Below are 26,523 nucleotides of genomic sequence, written 5' to 3' on the forward strand. Positions count from 1 at the left end.
ACATGCCTGCAGGTTAAGTGTAACCTTAACTCCAGCCAAGTTTAAAATACAACTGCTAAAATGTGGATAGAGAGACCAATGTCAATTAAAAGGAAATACATGTTTTGTAAAGGTTTTTAGTAATTTGATCTTGGTTTTCCATCAGTAAAATGTAATCCAAAGGTTAAAACGAAACTACAGCTGAATGGGGCAAAAATAATCTTCGACTACACCAAAACCATACAACAGAAGTCATGTCTTTGGCCATACACTCTTTCAGTGGCAGAGGTCGCTGTGCTCTCGATCTACAGTATCTGTCTCAAACATGATTGGTGTGCCTTGACGCAATTTGTTCCCTTATTATTTTCGGGTGAAATGCAAGCAAGTTGGTCTTGTCTTACAGTATCACCTTTGCAGTTTAATTTAGTTTAGGCTCGTAATGATTTGATAAGAACTTGTGGAGACGGATAATAGAAATTACGAAACAACCTCCATTTTTAAAGTCAACGAGGTGTACACAAAGTGTACTGTGAGCACCTCTATGCGATTATTCATGAACACAGACGTGAAGGTCAAACGCATATCACTGCAATAACATACTTTTAGGTAAATTGATTGTGGTTTTACTGCATTGATTTAATCATGTTCCGAACGAAATGTTTCCTAGTAGAACTCAAGACGCTATAAACGCCTTTGCAGGCTCTGCTCCATTGGAACCATGGCATGTGAGCAGAGTTGAGCGGTTGGAAATCTCGATCATGGACAAGCACTGGTCTGGCACTCCATGCCCTTTCCTACGTCTCCTGTTTTTAGGCTCACATGGGGGGGGGGAAAAACTGCTGCTCCAAATTCGCTCCATTCATTAAAGTTTACCGAACACCCATCTATTTTTGTGACTACCTTGACCTACCAATTTGTTTAAGTATTGAAACCAATCCATACGGATTTGAATGAAAAGTATTTGAATAAACAAAAGGTGAATGTAAGTGGTGATATTTTCAAATAGGCTCCATGTTATATTAAACAGCATATAAACCATATAAATAGGGCAGGAGCCAGACAGGGAGCCTAAGAACAAATTATTTATTTAGGTTATATTATTTCAATTCTCAAAGCTATAGCCTACAAAGTAATACATTGTGATGCATTTGCGATTGCGACACAATAGACTGGTTGGGACATAAAGTGTTCAGCATCTAAACACTTTTTATTAAATCATTATAGTATATAAATTGCGCATATAGGATGTGACTGACTTAGAATTAAATATAAATTAAGAGAAAAATGACCTATTAGTGCCTTTGAAATCATTTTGGCCTGTCTGTGGCTTCAGGGTCACACGATGGTATCTGGAGAACAGCTGTTGGGGGATCGTCCAGGGCGCCACATACACTTGAAGCAAATATCCAAACCGAGAACTGCAGACAAAAATGCTTTATGCTACTAAAATCAGTGAAACGTAGGCTAAACTGACAACGGAGTGGAGCGCAGAAATCTCAACTAGCAAGCAAGTCGCAGCAATAAAGAACGAGAATGGGGGGAGAATTCTGGCAGGGGGGAGATTTTCGGCACAACACTTGTCAGCAGCGGAGAATATCATCTCCACACTTGAAGAGCAACTGGGGATGCTAAACACCCTTTTGGCCAGGCTGGGCAGAGTTGTATTTATATTTTTTCTATAGGTAGGCCTAAATGTTTATAGGCAAAATAACCCAATCAAAACAGAAAGCTCCTTGAACATGGGAATATGCCAGACCTATTGGGACAAAATCAATTATGGCCTGTTGTATAGATAATAGAACGAAAATTAAGGAACGTTTAAGAGTTCAGATTTTTTGTTTATAAATACTTTGCTACAATGATACCCTTAGTTATCTACCCACCTCATTCCTTTATTTTAGCATGTGCAAGTAGTAAGTATTCGGATTCCACAATGATTATTTAGTTGTGAACTCTACATCACCGCACTCCCTCTCTTGATATTGGTCCTCATCTTGTTAAGTCACCTTGATTTAGCACCTGTGTGTTTTATCAGTTACTTAATGAAAATATAAAGCGAACTCCATGACTAGCTAAAAACAAGGGGCTATAGCAGAACACGAGTAGACTACAAATGCATGCTGGGGCAGGCATGCCCTGAGCTCGTGAAGTGAGTGCTACTGGAGCGCTACTGGAGCGAAATTGGAGCCAGTGAGAAAGCCAATGCTCCAGCCTTTGGGAATCTCGCTCCACCCACCTGTCAAATTGATCAGGCCCTGCTCCAGCTCCGCCCACATACTCTGATTGGAAGTAGCCCTCCCTGGTCAAGCCATGACAGTGCTACAAAGACAGTTTCCACTATCATCAACTTTGTCTTTCACTTGGATCCTTTTTTAAAATTATTAGATTGTAGTTCAGTCAGTTCAGTTCACCCGCAGATATACCACACCCATTTTATAAGCACACCGTAAGTTAAATAACAGTTGAATGGGATTCAAAAGCTAAAGTTATGGCATGTCTGATTTAGGCTCCTGAATAAGATAGAGGATGATGACGCATGTCGAGCAGCATTGCAGTCTGGAAGTATTTTCCCTGTGGCATGGAGGTTAGAATTGAGACTAAGACATTATACAACAATAAGAGCACCCTCCCACTTCCCGAATTTCTCATTTGAGAGTGACATTATTGTAATGATATAAAAGAAACGGGCATTTCTTGACATGCACAACTTTCAACAGAGATTTATATAGCAACACAAACTTGTAGGTTGCACAGCATGGGAATACAGTGCCTTGCGAAAGTATTCGGCCCCCTTGAACTTTGCGACCTTTTGCCACATTTCAGGCTTCAAACATAAAGATATAAAACTGTATTTTTTTTGTGAAGAATCAACAACAAGTGGGACACAATCATGAAGTGGAACGGCATTTATTAGATATTTCCAACTTTTTTAACAAATCCAAAACTGAAAAATTGGGCGTGCAAAATTATTCAGCCCCTTTACTTTCAGTGCAGCAAACTCTCTCCAGAAGTTCAGTGAGGATCTCTGAATGATCCAATGTTGACCTAAATGACTAATGATGATAAATACAATCCACCTGTGTGTAATCAAGTCTCCGTATAAATGCACCTCCACTGTGATAGTCTCAGAGGTCCGTTAAAAGCGCAGAGAGCATCATGAAGAACAAGGAACACACCAGGCAGGTCCGAGATACTGTTGTGAAGAAGTTTAAAGCCGGATTTGGATACAAAAAGATTTCCCAAGCTTTAAACATCCCAAGGAGCACTGTGCAAGCGATAATATTGAAATGGAAGGAGTATCAGACCACTGCAAATCTACCAAGACCTGGCCGTCCCTCTAAACTTTCAGCTCATACAAGGAGAAGACTGATCAGAGATGCAGCCAAGAGGCCCATGATCACTCTGGATGAACTGCAGAGATCTACAGCTGAGGTGGGAGACTCTGTCCATAGGACAACAATCAGTCGTATATTGCACAAATCTGGCCTTTATGGAAGAGTGGCAAGAAGAAAGCCATTTCTTAAAGATATCCATAAAAAGTGTTGTTTAATGTTTGCCACAAGCCACCTGGGAGACACACCAAACATGTGGAAGAAGGTGCTCTGGTCAGATGAAACCAAAATTGAACTTTTTGGCAACAATGCAAAACGTTATGTTTGGCGTAAAAGCAACACAGCTGAACACACCATCCCCACTGTCAAACATGGTGGTGGCAGCATCATGGTTTGGGCCTGCTTTTCTTCAGCAGGGACAGGGAAGATGGTTCAAATTGATGGGAAGATGGATGGAGCCAAATACAGGACCATTCTGGAAGAAACCCTGATGGAGTCTGCAAAAGACCTGAGACTGGGACGGAGATTTGTCTTCCAACAAGACAATGATCCAAAACATAAAGCAAAATCTACAATGGAATGGTTCAAAAATAAACATATCCAGGTGTTAGAATGGCCAAGTAAAAGTCCAGACCTGAATCAAATCGAGAATCTGTGGAAAGAACTGAAAACTGCTGTTCACAAATGCTCTCCATCCAACCTCACTGAGCTAGAGCTGTTTTGCAAGGAGGAATGGGAAAACATTTCAGTCTCTCAATGTGCAAAACTGATAGAGGCATACCCCAAGCGACTTACAGCTGTAATCGCAGCAAAAGGTGGCGCTACAAAGTATTTACTTAAGGGGGCTGAATAATTTTGCACGCCCAATTTTTCAGTTTTTGATTTGTTAAAAAAGTTTGAAATATCCAATAAATGTCGTTCCACTTCATGATTGTGTCCCACTTGTTGTTGATTCTTCACAAAAAAATACAGTTTTATATCTTTATGTTTATGCCTTTCTAGGGAATTTTTACTAGCCACCGTGCTTCTACACCTGCATTGTTTGCTGTTTGGCGTTTTAGGCTGGATTTCTGTACAGCACTTTGTGACATCAAGAATGTAAGAATGGCTTTATAAATACATTTGATTAAATTTGATTGATGTTGGTAAGAGAACATCACTACATATAACAAATTACTTCATGGCATCACTGTTAGAATAGTACATTCCCATTTGAAATAACAATCCATCTCATTCTCCAATTAAATTGTCCTCTGTGTCTCATGGGTCAGAGTTCAGGTTGACACATTGTCTCTCTGTGTTGTTGTAGGGTCTATAGAGCAGGTTGATGTGGAGAGGCTGTGTGGAGGAACCTTCATAGACCTGAGGAAAGCCTTCTTCCTACTGAGAGGGCCTGAGGCACCCCTTGTAGCCAGAGTGGATATTTGAGTCAAGTCTCTCCAATCTAGTATTGTACTGTATCGTGTTTGCTCTTATACCTGGGTGTGTGTTTTGATCGTCAGGGGCTTCTGCAGCTCCACTTGGCTGCCCGCCCATAGAAACCAGTCTGGCAGTCCGTGTGTGTCAGCAGATCTCATAACACGACGTGAAAACGTCACACTTCTGCGTTGTCGTGCTACTGTGCTGTTTGCGACTTCTTCATAACTGTTTGATCAAAACTCTGCATTTAATACATTCCCATAAAGCCCCCTTTAATGGCTCAAATAGCCAACCAATCATTTTATTTTACCTTTATTCAACTAGGCAAGTCAGTTAAGAACAAATTCTTATTTTCAATGACGGCCTAGGAACTGCCTGTTCAGGGGCAGAACGACAGATTTGTACCTTGTCAGCACGGGGGTTTGAACTCGCTTGCTTGTCCAACGCTCTAACCACTAGGCTACCCTGCCGCCCCGTCTGACAAGGTACCCTGCCGCCCAGACTGAATCATGTGGTAATTGAGCAAGTTGAGGAGACTAAACTACTTGTAATAACTCTGGATTGTTAACTGTCATGGTCAATACATATTGATATAACAGTAGCTAGGGTTGGGAAGAAGTCTGTCCATAATAAAGCTCTGCTCTGCATTGTTTTTTGTGAGAGGTATTGACATGTTGAATGCACAAGCTGTCTGTTTGAACTACTGGTACACAGCTCGGACACCCAAGCATACACTACAATAAATGCCACCGGAGGTCTCTTCACAGTCCCCCAAGTCCAGAATCTGTTGTGAATGTATTGTAATGTTTAAAAAAATGTATAACTGTCTTAATTTTGCTGGACCCTAGGAAGAGTAGCTGCTGCCTTGGCAGCAGCTAATGGGGACCCATAATAAATGCAGTTCAATGGGGCTTTGGTCATGAAATATGTAGTTAGTACATTACCCAAGCTGAGAGAAAAGTAATTTCGTCGTCTATTTCGTTTTCTTTTACAGATGTTTTCGGTGGTGATCGTACAAGTGTCTGATGGGAAAAGGTGTTTCCTGGTGAGGCAGTCCTTCTTCCCACTGTGGATGTACACTGCACTGGCAGGCATCTGTGACACGGGTGAGTCTCACATGTCACACATTTTAAACTAATGAAGCATCTGTATTGACTATTTATAACATGTCTATTACATACAAATATACGTCCCAGCTGTAAACAGCATGAGCGATGTACCTTACTTATCCATAACTGTACTCGTTAAGACTATTATATTACTGTTAGCGTAAGAACTGGTATAGGTTCCTGAATGTGTTTCCCGCAACAGGTGAGCCCATGGAGGAGACACTCCGCAAGGAGATAGCTGAGGATGTGGGGTTGGAGTCTATCCCGTACTCAGGCTCTCAGCACTGGCCCTTCCCACAGAGCTCCTTCATGATGGCCTGTCACGCCGCCGCCAACCCAGAAAAGACACAGGTAAGTCAGTGGCTGCCTCTCTACGCTAACCCTCTCTGTGTTGAATACATTCATGTCGCTTGAGTGTGTGCAAGACATCTAGACGAAGCCTTATCCACAGGGCCGGACTAATGTAAATCTGGGGTTCTGGGCAATAATATTTTTTAGGCCTGTTTCTGGGCCGGTGAAGATAACATTTTTGCGTTCTAAAGATAATTTCCTGCAATTCTACACATTTCGCCATGGTTAATGCAGGTATATGCGACAGTATCTGAGTGACACATAACACATAGTGACACATATTGAAACATAACAAAATCAGGTTGGTAACCCAGCTCTGCATATCCATGGTTGTAGATTTTGTGTCCAAGAACTGCTAGATCCCTATTTGTTTTAAATCATTTTTTGTTCATTTCATTTTTAAAGCGAATTTGAGATTCTACTTGTAATGAAAAGCGCTATATAAAATAAATATATTATTATTAAAATGTTCCTATGCCAATACACAGTGTATATTGAAACAGGATATTACATGTTGAAAACGGAACTAACGGTGGTTCAGCCTTCATGAAGTCCAAGAGGCTCTGAAGATCAAGGCACCACCTTGGAACAACAAAAGAGGGTTCTGGGTTCCACCAAGCTACGCCATAGCTAACAGGCTGAACCAGGAATGGACCGATCAACAACCTCTCAAATCAGAGCAAGATGGGTAGACGGCGGACAGCATCAAATCTGCAAATGTAACATACCAATGATTTTAAAAGATCAGGCAGCAATACTGTACTTTGTTAAGTGCTTGGTGACATACACAGATGGGATGATAGATTTTGATAAAACCAATGAACATTCCGGGGTCAATAACAGACACTGCGAGGACCAGTGAACAAGAAATACATCTCACTTGTGTAAAAATGTATGTGCGATAGGGACTTGCTTTAATTTTTGACATGTATTTCAGTAATTAATTGAATGCCTTTAAATGGCTAGAATAAAATGCTACATTTTTCTTTCGTATTCAAGATTGCCATATGTAAAACACATTTTTGCATACATTTCAAGAGATTCTGCAGTACTTTTGTATACTTTTTTGTCCTGATGCAACAGGACTACAACCCAAAAGACAGAAGTAAATCAACAACAGAATGGCTTGAACAGAAGAAAATATGCCTTCTGGAATGGCCCAGTCAGTCCTGACCTCAACCCGGTTGAGATGCTGTGGCATGACCTCAAGAGAGCAGTTCACACCAGACATCCCAAGAATATTGAAACAGTTTTGTAAAGAGGAATAGTCCAAAATTCCTCCTGACCATTGTGCAGGTCTGATCCGCCATTACAGAAAACGTTTGGTTGAGGTTATTGCTGCCAAAGGAGGGTCAACCTGTTGTTAAATCCAAGGGTTAACATACTTTTTTCAACCTGCACTGTGAATGTGTACACACGGTGTGTTCAAGACATGAACAAGACATGAACAATTATAATTGTGTGTTATTAGTTTAAGCAGACTGTGTTTGTCTAAATGTTATGACCAATTAATGCAGAAATCCAGGTAGTTCGAAAGGGTTCACATACTTTTTGTTCCCACTGTATGTGCACCCCGTGAATTGCATTGCTCTTTCTCTCTCGCTCTGCTGTGTGTGCATCTTACTAGCTGTCACTCAAATGGCGAGGGGCTGAAGCTCATTGGTTGAAACTCAAGTGGTTAATAGCTGGCCCACGTGGCGGAAAATGTTGCTGGACACAGCTTGTGGCTAATTGAGGTAAAACAGTAATTCTGCTCATAGATTATGCGGGAGGTTTAAAAAATACTTACTATTCGTGAAAGTTCCGGAGCATGTTTTAATTGTTTAATTGTTTCATCACTTGTAATTTTTTTTTAAAGTTTGAAATATCCAATAAATGTCATTCCACTTCATGATTGTGTCCCACTTGTTGTTGATTCTTCACAAAAAAATACAGTTTTATATCTTTATGTTTGAAGCCTGAAATGTGGCAAAAGGTCGCAAAGTTCAAGGGGGCCGAATACTTTCGCAAGGCACTGTATCAGCTGTATGTCTGTGATGAGCATGAGATAAAACTAACTAAAAATAGATTTAGAGTAGTAGATTAGTTCACACACCTTGCGTTGGTGAAAGCCTTGTGAGCCTGCAGCCCCTTGGAGCAGATGGCACTCTTGAGGATGGCTCTGATCTGTGTCTCATCCTCCAGGGTGGCACACAGCACGTTCTCCATGATCCTGTCCATGTCGCCTTTGTGCTCCACATAGACCCGCATCAGATCATGCTTCTCATCCTCACAGTTCTTGTAGGACTTCTCAAAGTTCAGGATGTCTTGCTGTGTGATTTGCAAAGAGAAAGCAGTCTCCTATGACATAACTGTAATCATGTCCAGGCCTGAGACCTGAATGTATCAATCAATCAAATACCTTTTTACAACAGCTGATGTCACAAAGTGCTGTACAGAAACCCAGCCTAAAACCCCAAACAGCAAGCAATGCAGGTGTAGAAGCACGGTGGCTAGGAAAAACTCCCTAGAAAGGCCAAAACCTAGGAAGAAATCTAGAGAGGAACCAGGCTATGAGGGGTGGCCAGTCCTCTTCTGGCTGTGACGGATAGAGATTGTAACAGAACATGGCCAAGATGTTCAAATGTTCATAGATGACCAGCATGGTCAAATAATAATAATCACAGTGGTTGTAGAGGGTGCAACAGGTCAGCAACTCAGGAGTAAATGTCAGTTGACTTTTCATAGCTGATCTTTCAGAGTATCTCTACCGCTCCTATTGTCTCTAGAGAGTTGAAAACAGCAGGTCCGGGACAGGTAGCACGTCCGGTGAACAGGTCAGGGTTCCATAACGTGTAGGTATGTACGGCAGGACCAAATCGGAAAGATAGGTAGGAGCAAGCCCATGTAATGCTTTGTAGGTTAGCAGTAAAAACTTGAAATCAGCCCTAGCCTTGACAGAAGCCAGTGTAGAGAGGCTAGCACTGGAGTAATATGATCCATTTTTTTTTGTTCTAGTCAAGATTCTAGCAGCCGTGTTTAGCACTAACTGAAGTTTATTTAGTGCTTCATCCGGGTAGCCGAAAGTAGAGCATTGCAGTAGTCTAACATAGAAGTGACAAAAGCATGGATACATTTTTCTGCATAATTTTTGGACAGAACATTTCTGATTTTTGCAATGTTACGCAGATGGAAAAAAGCTGTCCTTGAAACAGTCTTGATATGTTCGTCAAAAGAGAGATCAGGGTCCAGAGTAACGCCGAGGTCCTTCACAGTTTTATTTGAGACGACTGTATAACCAACAAGATTCATTTTCAGATTCAACAGAATATCTCTTTGTTTCTTGGGACCTAGAACTAGCATCTCTGTTTTGTCCGAGTTTAAAAGTAGCAGATTTGCCAACATCCAGTTCCTTATGTCTGAAACATAGGCATCCAGGGAGGACAATATTTGGGCTTCACCATGTTTCTGTCACGACTTCCGCCGAAGTTGGTCGCTCTCCTTGTTCGGGTGGTGTTCGGCGGTCGATATCACCGACCTTCTAGCCATCGCTGATCCATTTTTCATTTTCCATTGGTTTTGTCTTGTCTCCCATCACACTTGGTTTCAATCCCATCAATTACATGTTGTGTATTTAACCGTCTGTTTCCCCTCATGTCTCAGTGATTGTTTGTTGTATGTTTTGTGCAAGTCATGTTCTGGTTTGCGACGGGTTTTGTCCCGTTTTATATTATTTTTGTATATATTGGTTTTCAGAGTTTATTTTAGCATTTATTAAACTACTCAGTTTATACCATGTTCACTCTCCTGTGCCTGACTACCTTGCCACCAGTACACACCCATTACAGTTTCATAAAAATGTACAGCTATGTGTCGTCCGCATAGCAGTGAAAGTCAACATTATGTTTCCGATGTTGACTTTCACTGCTATAGTGAAAACAATAGTGGTCCTAAAACGGAGCCTTGAGGACAGTGTTAATTCATAGTAATTTTCATTTTAAGGCTGCAGAATGTGAAAACTCTGTAAGGCGGGTGTAAAGACTTACCAGGCACTGGAAAAAAGCTGGTTAAGAAATCTTGACTTGACTACCTTAAGAAACATTGTTCTCCAATAATCTTCCGTTACGATATTGGTCAGCTTTTGTCTTTGTCACTCAACACTGCGTACATCTTCCCTATTTCGTAACATAGCAAGACACCAAACAGGACATAAACTGATCATAATCAGAGACCTGCTCCTCCTGATATATAAAACAAGGTTTGAAAGGTAAACAAACATTCACACTATTTTTTTAGGTTGGCTTGCCAAACTGGAACTTGGCAGTGGCTTGCTCGTCACCTGGTGCTCATATCAGGGTGGACTTGTAGTGAGACTTTATAATAACCTGTCGAACGTCTGCTTCTGATGCGTCCTTTGTGACACCAATTACATCATACGGGTTTGACATCTTGTACAGCATCTCACACTGATCCATTAAACCCATATCTGCTTCCCCTAGCATGTCAACAATGTGTGGGAAAGCTGTCTGCCACCTGAGCTGAAGGGAAAGCCCTGATGCTCAGATACTGCCAAAATGCTCCGTCTAAACGCAAATACGCCTAGCATGCGACACAGTTCTGGAAACATTTGGAACTTAACTTTCATATGTGAGAAATATTTTTTCAAATACAACCAATACACTTACTGTACGCAGTTTAGGAAAGTTACACCCGGCTATATTTTGAGAAACACCAGAAATGTGGAATGGAATGGTTCTATGGAAATGCTAGCGCAAGGTAAGAGGATGTGTTGTAGCCTAGGCGGTGCAACTTTGCTAAACTGCACACATTAAGTATATTTTGTATTTAAAAGAGTATTTCTGGCTTATATGAAAGTTAAGTTCGAAAGGGTTACAAAACCGTATTGCAAGTAAGGCATATTTGTGTTTCTCCTTCACCCAAATCTAGACAGCTGATGTTCTGAAAGAGCTGCAAAATCTGGATACTTACAAATCAGCTGAGCTAGACAATCTGGATGCTCTCTTTCTAAAATGATCCACAGAAATTGTTGCAACCCCTATTACTAGCCTGTTCAACCTCTCTTTCGTATCGTCTGAGATCCCTAAAGATTGGGAAGCTGCTGCGGTCATCCCCCTCTTCAAAGGGAGAGACACTCTAGACCCAAACTGTTACAGACTTATATCCATCCTGCCCTGCCTTTCTAAAGTCTTCGAAAGCCAAGATAACAAACAGATCACCGACCATTTCGAATCCCACCATACCTTGTTGTCCGGTTTTCCTGCAGTCTCCATGGCGGTGCCACAGGGTTCAATTCTCGTGCCGACTCTTTTCTCTGTATATGTCAATAATGTTGCTCTTGCTGCGGGCGATTCCCTGATTCACCTCTACGCAGACGAAACCATTCTGTGTACTTCTGGCCCTTCCTTGGACACTGTGCTATCTAACCTCCAAATGAGCTTCAATGCCATACAACACTCCTTTCGTGGCCTCCAACTGCTCTTAAACGCTAGTAAAACCAAATGCATGCTTTTCAACCGTTCGCTGCCTGCACCCGCACGCCCGACTAGCATCACCACCCTGGATGGTTCCGACCTAGAATATGTGGACATCTATAAGTACCTAGGTGTCTGGCTAGATTGTAAACTCCCCTTCCAGACCCATATCAAACATCTCCAATCTAAAATCAAATCTAGAGTCGGCTTTCTATTCCGCAACAAAGCCTCCTTCACTCACGCCGCCAAACTTACCCTAGTAAAACTAACTATCCTACCGATCCTCGACTTCGGCGATGTCATCTACAAAATAGCTTCCAATACTCTATTCAGCAAACTGGATGCAGTTTATCACAGTGCCATCCGTTTTGTTACTAAAGCACCTTATACCACCCACCACTGCGACCTGTATGCTGTAGTCGGCTGGTCCTCGCTACATATTCGTTGCCAGACCCACTGGCTCCATGTCATCTACAAGTCCATGCTAGGTAAAGCTCCGCCTTATCTCAGTTCACTGGTCACGATGGCAACACCCACCCGTAGCACGCGCTCCAGCAGGTGTATCTCACTGATCATCCCTAAAGCCAACACCTCATTTGGCCGCCTTTCCTTCCAGTTCTCTGCTGCCTGTGATTGGAACGAATTGCAAAAATCGGTGAAGTTGGAGACTTTTATCTCCCTCACCAACTTTAAACATCTGCTATCTAGCCCACCCAATTTACCTACCTCATCCCCATACTGTTTCTATTTATTTACTTTTCTGCTCTTTTGCACACCAGTATATCTTCCTGCACATGACCATCTGATCAGTTTTCACTCCAGTGTTAATCTGCTAAATTGTAATTATTCGCCTACCTCCCCATGCCTAGTTCTCTTTTTTTCTACTATGTTATTGACTTGTTTATTGTTTACTCCATGTGTAACTCTGTGTTGTTGTCTGTTCACACTGCTATGCTTTATCTTGGCCAGGTCGCAGTTGTAAATGAGAACGTGTTCTCAACTAGCCTACCTGGTTAAATAAAGGTGAAATAAAAAATAAAAAAGCTTCAATGCCACACACCACTCCTTCTGTGGCCTCCAACTGCTCTTAAATGCTAGTAAAAAATGCATGCTCTTCAACCTATTGCTGCCCGCACCTGCCCGCCCGCCTAGCATCACTACTCTGGACGGTTCTGACTGAGAATATGTGGACAACTACAAATATCTAGGTGTCTGGTTAGACTGTAAACTCTCCTTCCAGATTCACATTAAGCATCTCCAATCCAAAATTAAATCTACAGTCGGCTTCCAATTTCTTAAGAAAGCCTCCTTCACTCATGCTGCCAAACATACCCTCGTAAAACTGACTATTTTACCGATCCTTGACTTCGGCGATGTCTTTTACAAAATAGCCTCCAACACTCTACTCAGCTAATTGGATGCAGTCTATAACAGTGCCATCCGTTTGGTCACCAAAGCCACATATACTACCCACAAACTGCGACCTGTATGGTCTCGTTGGCTGGCCCTCACTACATATTCGTCACCAAACCCACTGGCTCCAGGTCATCTATAAGTCTTTGCTAGGTAAAGCCCCGCCTTATCTCAGCTCGCAGGTCACCATAGCAACACCCACTCATAGCACACACACCAGCAGGTATATCTCACTGGTCATCCCCAAAGCCAACACCTTCTTTGGCCGCCTTTCCTTCCAGTTCTCTGCTGCCAATGACTGGAAGGAATCGCAAAAATACTGAAGCTGGAGACTTATATCTCCCTCACTAACTTTAACCATCAGCTGTCATAACAGCTTACCGATCACTGTAAATAGCACACCCAACTACCTCATCCCCATACTGTTATTTATTTTGTTGCTACTTTGCACCCCAGTATCTCTCCCTGCACATCATCATCTGTACATCTATCACTCCAGTGTTAATGCTAAATTATAATTATTTTGCCACTATGGCCTATTTTATTGCCTTACCTCTCTAACCTTACTACATCTGCACACACTGTACATATATTTTAATATTGTGTTATTGACTGTATGTTTGTTTATCCCATGTGTAACTCTGTGTTGTTGTTTTTGTCGCACTGCTTTGCTTTATCTTGGCCAGGTCGCAGATGTAAATGTGAACTTGTTCTCACCTGGCCTCCCTGGTTAAATAAAGGTGAAATAAAATGTAAAAAAAATCCATAAAAATAACATGTTCAACTACTTAAGACATTGGCTTGAATCTAGGTTGTGCATTTAGATTTTGAGAACACCAACATCTAATGAAGAATCTTTCAGTTCTCTCATTGACTTCTCAAACCCCAAACCCTGGCCTGTCTGTTAGTCTGTTTTGCAAGCGTTCCCGGAAGTCTTGCGATGTTGCGATTTTGGGTTTAGAAACTCTGTGGCCTGATCATCAAATATTCTCAATATTTGGCGAACCTACGCCGCAGGTTAGAAGAGGTTGGGGTTAGCGAAAATGCTCACCTAACCTACGAAAATCCCTTCGTTATCGAAGTGGCGTGAAGAGTTTTTCCCATAAAGATAAAGTAATTGTCTCTTTAATAAAACCACTTCATTTCTAAACCGGAACTACGATTTGGGAGTTTCACGTAATACTTCCGACTGGGCACAGACACTATTTACGTTGCGATCGTGTGAAGAAGTCTGTGTAGTCCTAATTCATCAAAAGTATTGATGTAGCTACTAGCTCAATCTTTCATCAATGCAAATCTGAAAGCGTTGTCAATTAGCTACAGTCGTGATAAATACCAACAAACAATGTCAAATTTCATCGCGCTGCAGACCCAGCTGGCCTCCGTCATGGATACACTTGTTCACGCGGCGGTGGCCGAACTGGGTAAACTTATAGAAGACAGCTCTGTCTTCGTGTTCAGCCTGGAACGGACCCAGGGACATTGCGAGGATGACAAATTATCTGCGAAACTACAGACTGAGAGTCAGAATAAGATGGTAAGTCACCATGAGTGCGAGAGAGGAAAGGCCCTGCCTAGCAGCTGGTTAGGATACTGAACCGAGGTCGCTATTAACTTTAGCGTTTTGCCCATATCACATTCACAGATCAGCTGACCTGTTGGCCCTACCATTGTTTATAAACAGATACAGGTGACGGATACCATACATGAATAGAAGAGCCACTCTCTCAATATTCATTTTTTTGTTGTTGAAATAAGCATTGTTCATCTCTTTAAAAAAAAAAATGGTATTATTATTATTTTTTTAAATTTACAGACACACTTCGCAACACTCATGGAGGTACTGGGCAGTGAGGCATTGGGTAAAATAATAAAAATTATGGATGATACTAAGTTTTTGCTGGACTTTGAATCCAAGACCTTCAAAGAACATGGAGGGAAAAAAGCTAAACCACAAGCAAGCATCTTGAATATTCTGTCAGTTGGAGGAATGGGTAAGTAGCATAGATGTTTATATTGCTTTATCTGTTGCACTACAAGCTACAAGAATTACCTATTTATCTTTCTAATGTCTCCTTTCTTTGGTGTAGCAGAGGAACATTCTTATGGTGGAACTTGTAAAACTGTGGCGCAAACTGTTTCAATGCAGGTAAGCACTTTGCAGATTGCTTCAAGAGTCATTGTTTCTGCAAACACTTTTGCTGGTTTCAATAGGCAAAATGTGAAATGTTTGTAGTCTGTGCCATTTCAATAACATGATCCAATTATGTTTGTAAAGTTCACAGCTAATCAATCTGTTTGTGCCGGTAGTCTGCAGATGTGGAGGAAGTGGACATCCCAGAATCTCCCCTCGTCTTGGCTGTCTCTGTCAAAGACGAGTATGGACAAATACACCTGGGGGCCATTGCAGAGAGTAAGTATAAAGCCAGTATTTTGACGGCCTATATCAAATTATCTCCTGCCACCTAAAATTAGATGTTTTATATATGTCTTACAGGAGCTGCTGATGATGCTTTTGCAGAAAACTCTTCCTCAGAGAACCAATATTGTATGATTAGCGATGACCCACCAGTGAACCCCACAGACATCCTATTGGAGTCTTTGTTTGCCCAAAAGAAGCTCTTTATTTGCACAGAGTGCGGGAAAAGTTTCTCCACGCAGAGTAACCTCAAATCCCACCAGCGACTTCACACAGGTGAGAAACCATTTGTGTGCATGTTCTGCAACAAAGCCTTTGCCCACAAACAGAGTTGTAATGATCACATCCGCACCCACACTGGTGAGAAGCCTTTTATATGTGGCGTCTGTGGGAAATGTTTCGGCAAGCAGGCACACCTCAAGACCCATTCGATAATACACACTGGAGAAAAGCCTTACAGCTGCAGTGTGTGTGGCAAGAGCTTCAACCTGGCTCAAAATCTGTCTAGACACCAGCAAATTCACACGGGAGAGAAAATCTTCACTTGTTTGCTGTGTGGGAAAGGCTTCACACGCGCTGTAACACTGAAGACACATCAACTCATTCACACTGGACAAAAGCCCTTCCAGTGCAATCAGTGTGACAAGAGTTTCCGTCATTCTGTCAATCTGAAGAACCACCAGCGTATTCATACAGGTGTCAGGCCATTTAGCTGTGACTTGTGTGGCAAGACATTCCGTCAATCAGTGAATCTGAAAATACACAAGCGCATCCACACTGGAGAGAGGCCATTCGGCTGCACAGAATGCGGCAAGACCTTCAGTCAGCAGAGTAGTCTTATCTCTCATGGACGCACCCACTCTAGCGAGAAGCCTTTCGAGTGTAGCTTCTGTGAGAAAAGATTTAACAACACCAACAGTCTGAAGTTGCACCAGAGAATCCATACAGGAGAGAAGCCGTACAGCTGTGAAATCTGTGGGAAGACTTTCAGTCAGGGCAGTCATCTCCGAACTCACAAGAAGCATGTCCACGCAGGAGGGAAACAGTACATCTGTGATAAATGTGGGAAGAGGTATTCAGACAAACGGAATCTTAAGATGCACAAATGTGTTTATGCCTCAATCTAACATTGCGATGGGCAAACGGTTTCAATCTTTGACAGGCTTTTGTTGTCCTTTGCTTTGCTGTTTTATGCCTGTTGGTTGAATCACCAGATGTCTCTGGTGAAAGAGCCTTGAAGCCTGGCAGGCGAATCTAGGGAATCCCCTTTCAACTTGATTTTAGCCTGAGCAAAAATGTATAGTTTATTATGGAATAGGACTTGCTGTCAGGGGCTAGGTATTTTAGTTTTTGTTCCCATTTAAGCAATTATGAAAAGGAAAAATCAGAAACAATATATTTAAGTTAAATAATGTTTTCATGTTAGTGTGTACTGTATATAATAATGGCATTTTTGTAAATATGTAAGACATTTTATTTAGCATAACTAAAAGTACAGTTAACATTTTGCAGCCTGATATGTATTGATATCATTTGTAAAAAGCCAATAAAACTGAAACTGGTGTTTGGATACAAAAAAATCTGTAGATTGTCTTGTTCTAACAGAATTGCTTGGCTGGCTACTCTGTACTTCCAAAACATCAGGTCCATTTGTATTTATTGCTTACCACATGTACTTGTTTCTTAAGGTTTGTTTCCCACAGACTTGAGTTAAAAATTCACACATTTTCTATTTTATAGCATTTATTTTTATATACTTTATGTAAAAGAGACAAATCAACACATGGCTGTATTTAGTGGGATGGAACAAATTGGTTCAAACAAATCACAGTAAATTATGGGAATGTAATCATTAAAAACATGCAATTTTGGCCATTTCTTCTGTGTGAACTTTGTTATGGATTCAAATGGAAACCTTGCTACCATGTTGCTTTAGTGCCCAATTCACTGCTAAACTCAATTGAAAGGTTGACATTTGCTGTTGCAGCACTTTGAGGCTTATTTTAGTGATTCATTTGACTGATTTTGTTTGCCTCATTGTTTATTTTGTCTAATTTATTTTGTTACTATTATTTAAGGACGTGAGAACTCTATCTAGTGTTGCTGTTGCAAAACTGGTAACTTGATCTGTTCAATAATAAAACTGACCTGAGCCCTAGGACCATGCCCCAGGACTACCTGACATGATGACTCCTTGCTGTCCCCAGTCCACCTGGCCGTGCTGCTGCTCCAGTTTCAACTTCCACCTGACCGTGCTGCTGCTCCAGTTTAAACTGTTCTGCCTTATTATTCGACCATGCTGGTCATTTATGAACATTTGAACATCTTGGCCATGTTCTGTTATAATCTCCACCCGGCACAGCCAGAAGAGGACTGGCCACCCCACAGCCTGGTTCCTCTCTAGGTTTCTTCCTAGGTTTTGGCCATTCTAGGGAGTTTTTCCTAGCCACCGTGCTTCTACACCTGCATTGCTTGCTGTTTAGGGTTTTAGGCTGGGTTTCTGTACAGCACTTTGAGATATCAGCTGATGTACGAAGGGCTATAGAAATACATTTGATTTGATTTGATTACAATCAATACGTTCAAAGAAAGCCTTTATTGATAAAAAAATAAAGATTATATTGCCACCTGGTGGTCTGGCAGAAATAATTTTATTCAATGACATTTGATAAATGGTAAGTTAATTATTTCACTGTGAATCATCAGTATCACAGAAATGCTAGCAAGAAAAGTGTGCTGTTTCTCAGGTTGACATAAAATTAAAATGTTGGGGTTAAGGGGAGGGTATGTTTATATTTCTGACGTCGGGGTCAGCTGTGCTTGAAGCGGTGAGCGTGTGGATGATTCAGAGATTCGGGTGAGCGACCGAGTGCACAGTCTTGACAGCGCCGAGCTTAGCAACACTGAACGCCACAAGGAGCCCTTCAGCTAGCTAGCTACTAAACAAGCGGAAACAAACGTTTTTCCATACAATATTTCTTTGACAAGACATGGAAATGAACACCAGGAGGGAGGCGACAAGAAAATCTGGATGAATTGGTGGACCATACGCCTGACTGAAGAAGAAAAAAACGCCTGCTTCAGAGAAAGCAGTCTAACGTTAGTTAGCTAGCTAATGTGGATTTGACTTTCTCAGTCATATATAATATGATCGTAAGTTTTCATATTTAATGAATGGGCTTCGTTCAGCAAGCAGTGTAAGGCTATTTAACTGAACATTAATAATTTAGCGAGCTAGCCAGACTACTGCCTTGAACTTGCTAGTTAGCTAACTTACTAGCCAACGTTAGCAATTGGACCAGCACTTCATATTCAATCATCCTCTTCACTTTTCAATTCATGAATTTGCTGTAGCGCAAGCTGATGCGTCGTCTGTTTCAATAGGTAAGTACGAGTTTGAGTCACCTGTGTGTGTCAGTTTTTCAGTGGAAGTCCTGTCTTGTCATGACATTAACTATCCCTTCTCAGGCCTGATTCAGCAGCTAAGTCACAGCAATGCCTAATTTACAGTACTCTGAGTCATTAGCCAGCAGATTCAGACCCTCACCGTTACGCTTGTTTACACGTAGCCCAATAATGGTCTAACGTTGTTCCGAAAGCCAAAACGGTCAATCTGAACGTGAATCGATTCTCAATTGCGGTACGGTTCTAGAAACAAATCCCTCTACTTTAATATCAAAAAATAATTTCATAACTGCAATTTTTTAATTAACCGTATATTTCAGTATATTTCAGTGACTACACTTTGTGGCGTCCATCTTCCATTTACACATAGGTGTAAAGCGACGCAGATGGCTAATTAGCAAAGAGAAGGGTGCAACTGCAGCCCGTAATTTGGGGTGTTCCTGCATCTATACTTCTATTGGTACTTTTTAAAAAGCTGACTCCAGTACAGTAGATGGCGGTAATGCGCTATGAAGTTCGATGACAACTGCCGATAAACCCCACAGGAGGAAGAGGCGGGCCGACAACGGTAGCTAGCTATAGCTAGTACACACCGGTAGAGTGTCCTTCGCCCCCTCCTGTTGGGCACTGTTTTTCCACAGTTCTGTTAATGACGGCGAGGGCAGGTGTTCGGTAGGCGGGCGGGAAGGACACTGTGCTAGCTTAGCCAGCTAACGTAAACTCGCCCCATTCCGTACAAATGTGCGCAACCGCAACATTCAAACTAGGCTACAAAGAAAACTAATGGGACTGTAGCGACTGTGTTGACGTCAAAATCGGGGGTGTGAACTAGGTTTCTATTCAAGCGTTGATCGACATGGTAATGGCTCTATAGTATTGGAGAAAAGTTGAAAAAACTGACCCTCCGTTACATGTCGTAACGTACAGCACGCATAAAGCAACTATTTCTGTCTTACAATCTCTCTCCACTAGGTGTAGCACTTCTATCATCCTTTAAAAACAAGAAATAGACAGTGATGGGGGTAAGGGGGAGATACCTAGTCATTTTTTCCGTCATCATTGCATGCAATCATCATTCTCAAAGCCGCTGTTTACTTCTAGGTTCACTTTAGCACCGCCCTAAAAACCCAATTCAAATTTGACACAAACCTTCAAATAGGTATGTAATGACACATTATATTAACTCTTTATAGTGTTTTATTTACATTTTAGAGGCGATAAGGTAATAAGTTGGACAGATCGAGTGGAAAAAAAGCAATTTTCCCACACAACATCTCTCCTTCTCACTATCACGCATTAGTTTTGCTTCCCCACCCGCCATTTTTAAAAAGACCTGACTGGGCTCATTGCCTGCTTGTATTATGCAGAAACGGGCAGCGTTTAGGTCATGTAATTGATTCTGTTGGAAAGGGGAGAAATTGTGTTTTACAATGGTATTGACATTCCAGTTGATCTGGAAGTATTATGTTTTTGGGACTCTAAAATAAGGGCAATTGTGCGGACCAAGGCGATGTACAAGTTTACGTTAGTCATAGGGATGACTTCGGTACACAGCAGGTGGGAGGCAGGGTGTGACACCATGTGCTAGCAATCTAACTAGCAAGCTAGCTAGCACACAGTGTTGCTTCCGCCTGCTGTGTACCGAAGTAGCTAGCAGTAGGCAGTGCCCTTTGCCCCTGCCTGTCAGGCATATTTTTCTCCGATACACAGCAGGCGGGAGGCAGAGGCGACACCATGTGATAGCTAGCTATCACACAGTGTAGCTTCATCCCGCTGTACTGTCGGCGCTGTTTTTTTCCTGCAGTTTTGGTTACGAAGGTGAAGGCAAGTGTTCGGCAGGCTGGAACACTGTCTACCGGTGGGAAAACTCATAACTTTTTTATTTCCCTTTTGACATGTACTGTATAAAAGTGTCGCACAAGCATGAACATTTTCTCAGGGGGTGGGGTGTTCATGAACGAACCAATTGGATACTCGAGGAGGGGTGTTCATGAAGGAACCAATGGGATGCTTGAGGGGGGGCGTTCCTGCAGATGCAGGAATACCCACTTGCAAGAATGCTCCAAATTGCAGGCTGCAGTTGCACACTATTTCTGACTGTCTTCCGTCTGTTTTCCGTGAACAAGTGCTGTAACATGGAAATATGGCCGGGTGGGAACACTAACTCTGTAAAGGTGTGTATCAATTTAACCATATTTGTTTTTTGAAAATTATTTCTTGCTGATATGAAAGAGAAGGTCCTTATGCTTCCAAAAGGGGGGGATACGCAAGTGATGCGGCGTGTTAATGTTCAGACCGAGCGTTGGGGGCGCTTAACAAAATACCCTGTACAGAAGATGCCTTCATCCAATGACACTTATGTGTCATGTAATGGAACTGAGAGTCATTATCAAGGGCTAGTTTATACTGAGCTGCACTGGGGTCGGAACGTCCTCATGGTTAAGACCCTACGGAGCCAGCATGAGCTATGGGTCGGAAAACGTACCTCAATCCAGGGATGAGAAATTGCGTTGTACACCGAATTCTCCCATTTATACCAACTGTTACACAGAATAGATAGAACGATTGCTAAAAAAACTAGCAGCATTTCAATCTTCTTGATGTATCAGTTTGGATATACATTACCAGTCAAAAGTTAGGACACACACTCATTCAAGGGTTTTTCTTTATTTAGATTATTTTCTATATTGTAGAATAATAGTGAAGAGATCAAAACTATGAAATAACATATGGAATCATGTTGTTACCAAAGAAGTGTTTCATATTTGAGATTCTTCAAAGTAGCCACCTTTTGCCTTTTATGAAAGCTTTGCACACTCTTGGCATTCTCTCAACCAGCTTCATGAGGAATGCTTTTCCAACAGTCTTGAAGGAGATCCCACATATGCTGAGCACTTGTTGGCTGCTTTTCTTTCACTCTGCTGTCCAAGTCATCCCAAACCATCTCAATTGGGTTGAGGTCGGGGGATTGTGGAGGCCAGGTCGTCTGATGCAACACTCAATCACTCTCCTTGGTTAAATAGCAATTACACAGACTGGAGGTGTGTTGGGTCATTGTCCTGTTGGAAAAACAAATGATAGTCCCACTAAGCGTAAACCAGATGGGATGGTGTATCGCTGCAGAATGGTGTGCTGGTTAAGTGTGCCTTGAAAATCGAAAATAAATCACTGACAGTGTCACCAGCAAAGCACCATCACGCCATTTCCATGCTTCACGGTGGGAACCACGCATGCAGAGATCATCCGTTCACCTACTCTGCATCTCACAAAGACACGGCGGTGGGAACCAAAAATCTCAAATTTTGACTCATCAGACCAAAGTACAGATTTCCACTGGTCTAATGTCCATTGCTTGTCGTTCTTGGCTCAAGCAAGTGTCTTCTTCTTATTGATGTCTTTTAGTAGTGGTTTCTTTGCAGTAATTCGACCATAAAGTCCTGATTCACGCAATCTCCTCTGAAAAGTTGATGTTGAGATGTGTCTGTTACTTGAACTCTGAAGCATTTATTTGGGCTGCAATCTGAGGTGCAGTTATCTCTACTGAACTTCTTCTCTGCAGCAGAGGTAACTCTGGGGCTTCCTTTCCTGTGGCGGACCTCATGAGAGCCAGTTTCATAGCGCTTGATGGTTTTGCGACTGCACTTGAAGAAACTTTCAAAGTCATTTAAATTTTCCAGATTGGCTGACCTTCATGTCTTTTAAAGTAATGGTGGACTGTTGTTTCTCTTTGCTTATTTGAGCTGTTCTTTCTATAGTATGGACTTGGTCTTTTACCAAATAGGGCCATCTTCTGTTTAACACCCCTACCATGTCACAACACAAATGACTTGCAAAAACGCATTAAGAAGAAGAAAATAAATTCCACAAATTAACTTAACAAGGCACACCTGTTAATTAAAATGCATTCCAGGTAACTACCTCAAGAAGCTGGTTGAAAGAAGGCAAAGCTGTCAAGGCAAAGGGTGGCTACTTTGAAGAATCTCATATGAAACACTTTTTTTGGATACTACATGATTCCATATGTTATTTCATAGTTTGTCTTTACTATTATTCTACAATGTAAAAAAAAAATTAAATAAAGAAAAACCCTTGAGTGAGTCCAAACTTTTGACTTGTTCTGTCGGTCGAATTTGGAGTACAGTGGCACATCCCATCCTTGCTTTAAGGTACATGTTTCGTGTTTTCTTAATCTAAACATGACTGCGTTCCGACCGAAGTGTAACGGTAGGGTCGGAATCTGCTGGCTACTGTAAGCGTGTAATAACATGTAACAATCAGCATCAGGCACAAATGGCCCCTTGCTGGCCATGCATGTGCTAATGAGAGCGCTGAGCTAGCCTGCAACGTCACTTCCTGGAGTAGCTCAAACTGTGCATGTTACGTCTCCATGAAACGACATCTTAACCCACTTAATTTGGCGTCAATGCGTTATTGAATCTTGGCATAGGAAGGAATGGTGTCATGTGATGGCTTTGTCCATTCATCTATACAGTCATTGGCTTAAAGGCTCCAGCCACATTGGCCCAGAGGTAAAGAATCCATGTTTTACCTCTGCACATTCCTCTCTAAACCAGCATGCCATGCATACTTCAATTGGAAGTGAGTCTAACTGCAACTTGTAAAACACTGACTGATGGTAGTGTGATTGTTGTGGCCTTGTCATTGTAAAATCCCCGACAGTCTCTGACCGGTTGGATTTAATTGTCTGTGTGGTGGTCATAAAAGGACAGCCACACTGCACACTGTGTCAAGGTCTATGCAGCGAAACACAATGTCGGATTTCATGTATGGATTTGGCTCCATAATGGTTAAAAAGACATGAAGAACCTTGATTCCCAGAGGTATACATTCTCACTCTCATGATAAATTCAACCATTACAGAGGGAGATGGAAGGACTTGCATGGCGTTATGGAGGTCAGTGAGCCCCAGTGGAGCCACGCAGCCTGGGGGTAATGTGAGTCTCCCGGTAGACTTGCATGCCAGAGCACAGAATACAGACGAGGGATATCTGCATGCACTGACGCAGAGAACCATTAGCCCTCAAGCCTGTCCTAGTTAGGCTACTGTATCCTAAGTTGTTAGTGGATATTTGTCAGTCAAGTTTAGGAATGTTGACTCGTTGGTGTTCTCTTGATGTTAGGTTATTACAATGTTTGTCAGTGTTTCTGACATGTCTGCGTGTCATTTGTTTGTGCATGATTTACAGTCGCCCTTTACAGTCGGCTATACCACCGTCCTAGCTGTTAAATAGTTTAGCCATGGTGTTTTCTTTCCTCTGAGGTTGAGGTGTATCTATGTTGGGATATCTGGGTTGTGTTGAGAAGGGTGTAACATGTTAAGAATGGTGAAACTCTCCGAACGCTGTAGACTTAAAATGTGTAGGCTAATTAGGGCTGTCCCTGACAAAAAAAACAATCCATTGGTGTAAATGTTCAACTTTTTTTTCTTCATGAATAGACACGCTATGTTTGAATAAAATGAACTGTATGTAGGCCTTTGAGCATGTCTGATGCTTTTTATTAAGCACTGTGATTTATAAATGAAGTAAAAAGAGGGAGCCAGATCAATATTGCCTAACCAGAAGAAAAAAATCTGTTCCCTCCTCCCGTTGCCTGCTGGCCTTCGCAGATTTGCCGTTAAGCTAGACCACACCAGCGGTCGGCAACCTTCTCCATTTGGAGTGACAGTTATCATTCCATTTCGACTGATCTGCAAGCCAGTTATGATTTTCATATGCACATTTTCATGGAAGTGTCATTTAATTTATAATATCTCAGTCAATCTCATGTGGTTAATCAAAATTATATCTAAAAGTAACTACTATTGTCATTGCCAACTATGTAAAAATAGCCTACATACATAAAGCCAACAAATTAAAACATTGCAGCCTGCAGGTAGAAAATGTCCTGATTTAAAAAGATATAGATATATCTATATATATATATATATATATATATATATATATATATATATATATATATATATATATATATATATATATATATATATATATATATATATATATATATATATATATATATATATATATATATATATATATATATATATATATATATATATATATAGATATATATATATATATAGATATATATAGATATCTACAGTTGAAGTTGGAAGTTTACATACACTGAGGTTGGAGTCATTAAAGCTAATTTTTCAACCACTCCACAAATTTCTTGTTAACAAACTATAGTTTTGGCAAGTCGGTTCGGACATCTACTGTGTGCATGCATGACACAAGTCATTTTTCCAACAATTGTTTACAGACAGTGAATTTTAAGTTAAATAATCTATCACAATTCCAGTGGGTCAGAAGTTTACATACACTAAGTTGACTGTGCCTTTAAACAGCTTAGAAAATTCCAGAAAATGATGTCATGGCTTTAGAAGCATCTGATAGGCTAATTGACATAATTTGAGTCAATTGGAGGTGTACCTGTGGATGTATTTCAAGGCCTACCTTCAAACTCAGTGCCTCTTTGCTTGACATCATGGGGAAATCAAGACCTCAGAAAAAAAATGATAGACCTCCACAAGTCTGGTTCATCCAATTTCCAAACGCCTGAAGGTACCACGTTCATCTGTACAAACAATAGTACGCAAGTATAAACACCATGGGACCACGCAGCCGTCATACCGCTCAGGAAGGAGACGCGTTCTGTCTCTTAGAGATGAATGTACTTTGTTGCAAAAAGTGCAAATCAATCCCAGAAGAATAGCAAAGGACCTTGTGAAGATGCTGGTGGAACAGGTACAAAAGTATCTACATCCACAGTAAAACGAGTCCTATATTGACATAACCTGAAAGGCCGCTCAGCAAGGAAGAAGCCACTGCTCCAAAACAGCCATAAAAAAGCCAGACTAGGGTTTGAAACTGCACATGGGGACAAAGATTGTACTTTTTGGAGAAATGTTTCATCAGACCAGAGGACAAAAATAGAACTGTTTGGCCACAATGACCATCGTTGTCTTTGGAGGAAACGGGGAGACTTGCAAGCCGAGGAACACCATTCCAACTGTGAAGGAACAAGGGTGGCAGCAACATTTTGTGGGGCTGCTTTGCTACAGGAGGGACTGGTGCACTTCCCAAAATAGATGGCATCATGAGGCTGGAAAATTATGTGGATATATTGAAGCAACATCGCAAGACATCAGTCAGGAAGTTAAAGCTTTGTTTATATATATATATATATATATATATATATATATATATATATATATATATATCTTAGAAATCACATTGGCTATGCATGGCCTGTCTTCAAGGAACTTGAAACATCGTATTAACTTGGTCTGTCCTGAAGCTGGTGCTAGCTAACTTGCAACATTCTATAAAATATTCTGGACCCTCTGTTTCCTGTGCCAGTGAACTCTGGACAGACAGACACAGCTGTAGGCTGTTTGTGCAAGGGATCAGGTCGTCCTATGTTATGATGTTTCCACCGGATCAGAGCATGACATTCCCCCCCGAGTTATTTATTTTTCTCCAAATATGCTACATTGGGGAACTATTGTAATTGTCAATGTATTGAGTTGAGTTCATTTTATTTTTTACAGGGACAGTGCACGTTAATCAACGTTTCAGTAAAAGTGTCGGTTTTAG

General features: G+C 41.4%; 4 protein-coding genes across 9 annotated transcripts in view; 3 read left to right on the top strand and 1 right to left on the bottom strand.

The window, feature by feature from the left end:
• Positions 1-697: 697 nt before the first annotated feature.
• Positions 698-7,136, top strand: LOC110498743 (nucleoside diphosphate-linked moiety X motif 13-like). Its single transcript, XM_036955539.1, has 5 exons — positions 698-704; positions 4,621-4,718; positions 5,725-5,836; positions 6,042-6,190; positions 6,760-7,136. Exons 1-5 carry the CDS (start codon positions 698-700, stop codon positions 6,880-6,882), a joined length of 489 nt encoding a protein of 162 aa, XP_036811434.1. The 3' UTR covers positions 6,883-7,136.
• A 1,136-nt stretch (positions 7,137-8,272) lies between these two features.
• Positions 8,273-11,460, bottom strand: LOC110498744 (dnaJ homolog subfamily C member 9-like). Its single transcript, XM_036955540.1, has 2 exons — positions 11,431-11,460; positions 8,273-8,530 (listed from the first exon to the last, which is right to left on the bottom strand). The coding sequence occupies exons 1-2, from the start codon at positions 11,458-11,460 to the stop codon at positions 8,273-8,275; spliced, it is 288 nt and encodes a 95-aa protein (XP_036811435.1).
• A 2,765-nt stretch (positions 11,461-14,225) lies between these two features.
• Positions 14,226-17,364, top strand: LOC110499013 (zinc finger protein 501). 2 transcript variants are annotated; one of them, XM_021575808.2, is made up of 6 exons: positions 14,227-14,611; positions 14,720-14,764; positions 14,891-15,068; positions 15,165-15,223; positions 15,385-15,487; positions 15,572-17,364. In XM_021575808.2, the coding sequence occupies exons 3-6, from the start codon at positions 14,909-14,911 to the stop codon at positions 16,618-16,620; spliced, it is 1,371 nt and encodes a 456-aa protein (XP_021431483.1). In that variant the 5' UTR covers positions 14,227-14,611; positions 14,720-14,764; positions 14,891-14,908; the 3' UTR covers positions 16,621-17,364. The 2 variants fall into 2 exon arrangements, with proteins under 2 accessions (XP_021431482.1, XP_021431483.1); XM_021575807.2 differs by lacking the exon at positions 14,720-14,764 and having other exon boundaries at positions 14,226-14,611.
• Positions 17,365-18,290: 926 nt separating this feature from the next.
• The window catches only part of LOC110499014 (serine-rich coiled-coil domain-containing protein 2), a 90,010-nt gene continuing 81,777 nt past the window's right edge, over positions 18,291-26,523 (top strand). For 2 of the 5 annotated variants that reach the window (XM_021575814.2, XM_021575813.2), the window contains exon 1: positions 18,291-18,877. The gene's annotated coding sequence lies outside the window, so the exon portion shown is untranslated. The remainder of the gene's footprint in view (positions 18,878-26,523) is intronic. The other 3 variants (XM_021575811.2, XM_036955856.1, XM_036955855.1) reach the window with 2 other exon arrangements.

This window comes from Oncorhynchus mykiss, chromosome 20, assembly GCF_013265735.2.
Source record: "Oncorhynchus mykiss isolate Arlee chromosome 20, USDA_OmykA_1.1, whole genome shotgun sequence".
Classification (NCBI taxonomy): Eukaryota; Metazoa; Chordata; class Actinopteri; order Salmoniformes; family Salmonidae; genus Oncorhynchus; species Oncorhynchus mykiss.

Coding starts and splice junctions, on each gene's coding strand:
- LOC110498743 (XM_036955539.1), top strand. Junction 5,837..6,041: donor GGCAGGCATCTGTGACACGG/GTGAGTCTCACA, acceptor TTCCCGCAACAG/GTGAGCCCATGGAGGAGACA. Junction 6,191..6,759: donor CCAACCCAGAAAAGACACAG/GTAAGTCAGTGG, acceptor GAGGCTCTGAAG/ATCAAGGCACCACCTTGGAA.
- LOC110498744 (XM_036955540.1), bottom strand. CDS start 11,460: ATGGAGACTGCAGGAAAACCGGACAACAAG. Junction 8,531..11,430: donor CAGGAAAACCGGACAACAAG/GTATGGTGGGAT, acceptor GTTATGTCATAG/GAGACTGCTTTCTCTTTGCA.
- LOC110499013 (XM_021575807.2), top strand. CDS start 14,420: ATGTCAAATTTCATCGCGCTGCAGACCCAGCTGGCCTCCGTCATGGAT. Junction 15,069..15,164: donor TCTGTCAGTTGGAGGAATGG/GTAAGTAGCATA, acceptor TCTTTGGTGTAG/CAGAGGAACATTCTTATGGT. Junction 15,224..15,384: donor CGCAAACTGTTTCAATGCAG/GTAAGCACTTTG, acceptor TTGTGCCGGTAG/TCTGCAGATGTGGAGGAAGT.